Genomic DNA, 5,089 nt, shown 5'->3' with positions numbered 1-5,089 from the left:
CTCATCATCAAAGGGCTTAAAACAAACAGCCAATCAGCACCCAGGATACTTTTTGCTCAAGAATCCCGAAAGAAAAATCAGTGTTTACCAACCACGACACCCGTCTGTGCTGCCCTGCACGTTGAGTGCATGTGAACCACAAGGCAGATTGACTGCCACATCACTGCATGTTTTGTCGAAACACACTGTGAGTCTGCACACACACATACACACACGGACAAAATTAAAACCACAAATCCTGAGATAACGTTATTGTAATAACAACTCTCACACACACTATGAACAACCTTTTAACAGTGAACATCCACATGGATAGTCACATGACACATGTTTGTACTCCCTCTTTGGTTCACCTTAACCAAACTTAAACCCAATTATAATTTGTGTTTGCGTATATATATATATATATATATATATATATATATATATATATATATGTGTGTGTGTGTGTGTGTGTGTGTGTGTGTGTAATCAATCCTCTATTCTCTATTAGCGTCCATAGTTTGCAGCTTCGATGGATGCGGGTCTTTGAAAGATGAGACGTGTGGGCAGGTACAGAGGGTTAAATGTGGCGCAGAGAGGGCGAGGCCGCTCTCACTCTAGGCGGGCAATCCCTGATCTTTGCGGCTCATGGCTTCTGCGCCAGGAGCCTCACATTGTGGCTCGGTCCACTCTCCACTCGTTTTGGAAACTGAGAGCAGCTGAACATTTGAAACATCTGGCGGGAGACACTGGAGTTTCCAGGTTGTGGCACTGAGCAGCAGGCGGCCTTGGATGTGGGCAGGTTGCGTCCGATAGTCAGAAAGCCGCCACTGAAAGCCAAAAGTTAAATGTCTGAAGGACTGAAGCTGGAATCCACCTTCAAACTTGAGGGAAGATGTGACGTGAGAAGTCTGGACGGATGCGCAGAGCGGACTCATAGCGCTCCGGCGGAGATGCCGCCGGGCGCAGGACGAACCGCCTTCATGCCGCGCAAAACAATCCGGAGTCCCAAATGCGCGCGCTGTCGGAACCACGGCGTGGTTTCGTGTCTGAAAGGGCACAAGCGCGTGTGTCGCTGGCGGGACTGTCACTGCGCCTGCTGTCTGCTGGTGGTGGAGCGGCAGCGCGTCATGGCTGCGCAGGTGGCGCTGAGGCGGCAGCAGGCGGCGGAGGTGAGGAGAGATCAGGTGCAGGTTAGTGCCGGATGAAACCCTTTAATTCCAACAGTATGTGAAGCAAGCTGCTCTTGTTGTCCACGATTAGACCCACACACGTGGCTGTCTGACACTGGAATTGGAGTGTAAACACGTTTGAAATACTGTCTGATTCGGTCACATCTGACAGTAGTAGCTCAGATGAATAACATTTGAAGTAAAAACATTGTATTTCAATTACATAACTATTGCAATTGTACATTATTAACCGTGTGTATTGATTCATAGGAACCAACAAATTACGTGAATTACAATGTAATCAAATATTTTAAATTGGCGGAGCCCATTTTTTTTGTAAAACGTAAATATGTATTTATTTTTATGAAGAATGGAGAGAATGGAAAAATGTTGTTTATTTTTGTTCTATGTTTTCCATGATAAACATAGTGTGTTCTACGTTTATCATGGAAAACAGAACACACAAACCAAAAACATCCATAATTAAAAAAAAAAAATGGGGGGAAAAAAGTATTTTTTAAACCCATTTGTCAGTAGTTGCAAGAATTTTGGAAGAGTAATTTAAATTTGATGATGCAACTAAATGAACTAATACAATATATATCAGTAAAAAAAAAAAAAAATTTTTTTTGCTTCCGGTCTCTTTCGATAGGATAATCAACATGATCCTCAGAAATGACTAGCTCTGAAAAACAATGTCCAATAAATGTGACATTTTGTAGAATTCTACTACAATAATTGTATAACTTTTTCCCCACTTTTTCAAAAAGCCATGTTTCCTCTTCATCATACAGTATGAAGAAATTTCACTCATATAACAGAGTTCAAAAGTGACTTTTGTTTTAATCGTGTACTTTAACAGTTGTTCATAAGTTGGCACTATAAGTAATTCATATCATTAGAACTAATAAATAAAATAAAGTTGCTTGTGTGTGTCATTTCAAGCCGAAACAGGATAACTGTGTATCCTTAAACAAATGTAATCCAATTTATTGGATGAAATGATTCTGGAGGTTTGATCTCTGCTTTTCAGAATAACTTGTAACATACTAAATAAGTAATCAACTCCTATGTTTAATTCCCCGAAATGAATAGTTCATGTATTTTTTGAGGGGAAAAAAATGGTTTACTCACAACCCAGATATGATAATGTTTTCGTGACTCAGTGTCAGTGAAGTGTTGAACCCAGCTGACGACTAGCTGCTGCTGTTCTGCTCCTCCAGGGGAAGAAGAGTGTGAGATGTTCAGCGCCGCTGCGGAAAATGTTCCATCAGCGTTACAGTGGGCCAGCGGAGCCAAGTCTGCTGGCAAAGAGCATCCTGCAGGGTAAAGTGTAATTACACGCCCATCCCTTGTTAACCCGACAGCCACCCTCCTGATCATTCAATTCTAACACTACCTGACTTTCCACATTTGACTAAACTTCCTTGAACCACCGAAATAATTAAAAGAAACTCCCTGTGTGGCTTTCATTCATTCAGTCATTCTTTGGCCTATCCATTGAATTCATGAGAAATCTGAAATCCTGCCAAACACAGAGGAAAGTCAGGGAACACCAGGATAAAATGAAGAGAACATGAAGGCCAAGAACATGAGGAGAAAAGTCAAGGAACATGAAGGACAAACGTCAGGGAACAATTGGGTCAGAAGTCACAGAAGCCAGCAAGCATACAGAGTTGTGTCAGATATAGGTTTTGCGCCCAGAAAACATTGAAAATCTATGTACAATATTTTGTAAAATTGTCCAATGCTGACAAGCATGAAAATGATGATTTTTACATCAATTCAGGGTAGTGAATGTGCTCCGCAGGATTGAAGCCGGCAGTGCATCTGAAGGACGGGACTAAGGAGTTGGAGGAATGTGACCCTTCGTGCCGGCCCGACCCGTCTATCAGCGCCCGGATGAGGAAGAGGAGAACCTTTGCTGACAAGGAGCTGGAGGCCGTGATGCTGGCCCGGGAGCTGAGACAGAGAGAGCTTTCTTGCTCCTTTTCCTCCCCCCGACCCGTGCTCCACCCTGCAGCCCTGACCCTGACACCTAGCCTTCTCTGTCACGACAGGCCCCCCTCCTCTCCAGGGGCGTCCGACCATGAGTGGAAATACAAGCCGGCGCAAGACTTCCACTTCTACCACTTGTTCCACCTCCATGGCAGAAGCTCTTCAGACTGTAATGACTTCCTGTTGTGCCGAAGCTCCGAGCAGGAAGAGATAGAGGAGATACTCCAGTGCCGCGGGAAACAAGAAACAAATGGTGCCTCTGCCAGTGTCACACACTTTATATTGGGACACGGCAGCCCAGAAGTCCGCGCCCCCAGCAGGACTTTGATAGCTTGTGGCTGGTGTGCAGACTCTCCCGCTGGTCAGCAGAGTCCTCATGTGGACCAGAGTCCTCTTGGTGGCACAGGCATGACTCCGACGGTGAAGCCATTACCGTTCTCTGTGGAGGCACTGCTGAAGGCCTGACAGCGAGAACACGCACTTGTTTATTTATGTACTCACATCCTCAATAAAAGAGCTTATTTGTTATGTTCTCAGAGGTTGAAAACAAGTCCTGTTCCTGTGTCTTTGAAAAGAATAAAAACATATACAGTTGCATGAAAAAATGCAAACCATGCACTTTGAAAATCTAACATTTTCTTTTTACAGCAGGAGGTCAACTGGTGGTGAACCAGGCTGCTTCACCATGTTTTATTCTCTTTTCCTGAAGAACACTTGCTCACTGGCACCATGAAACAGAATTGATGAACAAGAGAAGCAGCGCTTGCGCTTATGCTGTGTCTTCACGCCAGGCTTTTGATGATGCTATCAAAGTATAGATATTGATGTTGCATCCATGTTCTGCCCCCTGCCCTCGGCTCGGTAACACTGACACAAACAGGTACAGGCCCGGTTTTTGGGGGGCTGCCATTGAACCAAAGTTTGGACAGTGTTAAGTTGTGGGTTCAGTCAATAGTCAACTGCCGGGCCGTTCTTTGACTTTGGTCCAGCAGTAGTAGAATATTTTGAGTTCTTGTCTGGCACATAGAAGACTAAGGACACATACTGAAACATAAAAAATATATATATAATCATAATAGCACCGACTTAGACATCTAGTGAGAAATTGTTAAAGCCTTCACAGTCATAGACATAGTCTAAGCAAAGATGTCCTGGCTTCCATTTCCACAGAAATCTCAACGTCTATGGGGGGAAACACTTGAGGCTGTTGTAAAATTCCATTCTAACAATGTCCCCTTCTAACAGTGTTCCCTGCTTTGTTTGTTTGTTTGTTAGCAGCTACACCAAGGGAGGCATTGAATCTTCACGCCAACCCCCTCTAATACAATGCAAATGTGTTGCATGACAAGTTGTAAGACATTTGTCTATTCTATCACATATCTTCATTATTGTTACACTATATTCAATTCAGTCTGAAATGCAAATGTTTGTTTCAGACTGCATAGCCAACAATCTCAACTGCAGTTATTTTTCTTTGGATTAGATTTTTTAAGTTGCTGACACATTCAACCAAAGGGTAGATTAGTAACTGCCCAACTTAGTTAAAGTAACGCAGCTAGCTATTTTAAATTTTTAAGTGAAGCACATTGATCTGATTTGAATAATTTTGAGTGAGGAAAAGAAACGTTTTTCTTCTTGAAAGTGAGCTTGATTAGTTCTGTTTGAGAAGTGACGATAAGCTACAGCTCGCGCTCCATGTAGTCAGAGAGCAGTGGCACAATGTGGCTTCAGCCAATAGTGAGAAATTCTTCTTCTAAAAATGTGCTGGATCTGACAAAACACCACAAAAATTTGACAATTCATACGAAGATAACTGTTCAAGACTGGTATAGACACAATATTTCAAATGTACTCTTTAATCAGATCTTAATTTTTGTTGTCTTCATTTTCTGTTTTGACAGTTTCAACCCCTACACTTTCATATTCCTACACAGCCA

The 5,089-nt window shown here is 42.8% G+C and overlaps 1 protein-coding gene across 1 annotated transcript; it reads left to right on the top strand.

The window, feature by feature from the left end:
* The first annotated feature begins 619 nt into the window (after positions 1 to 619).
* Positions 620 to 3,662, top strand: dmrt2b (doublesex and mab-3 related transcription factor 2b). Its single transcript, XM_053848027.1, has 3 exons — positions 620 to 1,175; positions 2,378 to 2,480; positions 2,965 to 3,662. The coding sequence occupies exons 1-3, from the start codon at positions 831 to 833 to the stop codon at positions 3,615 to 3,617; spliced, it is 1,101 nt and encodes a 366-aa protein (XP_053704002.1). The 5' UTR covers positions 620 to 830; the 3' UTR covers positions 3,618 to 3,662.
* The last annotated feature ends 1,427 nt before the right edge of the window (positions 3,663 to 5,089 follow it).

The sequence above is a fragment of the Synchiropus splendidus genome, chromosome 1 (genome assembly GCF_027744825.2).
Source record: "Synchiropus splendidus isolate RoL2022-P1 chromosome 1, RoL_Sspl_1.0, whole genome shotgun sequence".
Classification (NCBI taxonomy): Eukaryota; Metazoa; Chordata; class Actinopteri; order Syngnathiformes; family Callionymidae; genus Synchiropus; species Synchiropus splendidus.
The sequence above is the reverse complement of the archived record's forward strand: the minus strand, read 5'-3'. Positions and strand labels throughout refer to the sequence as shown.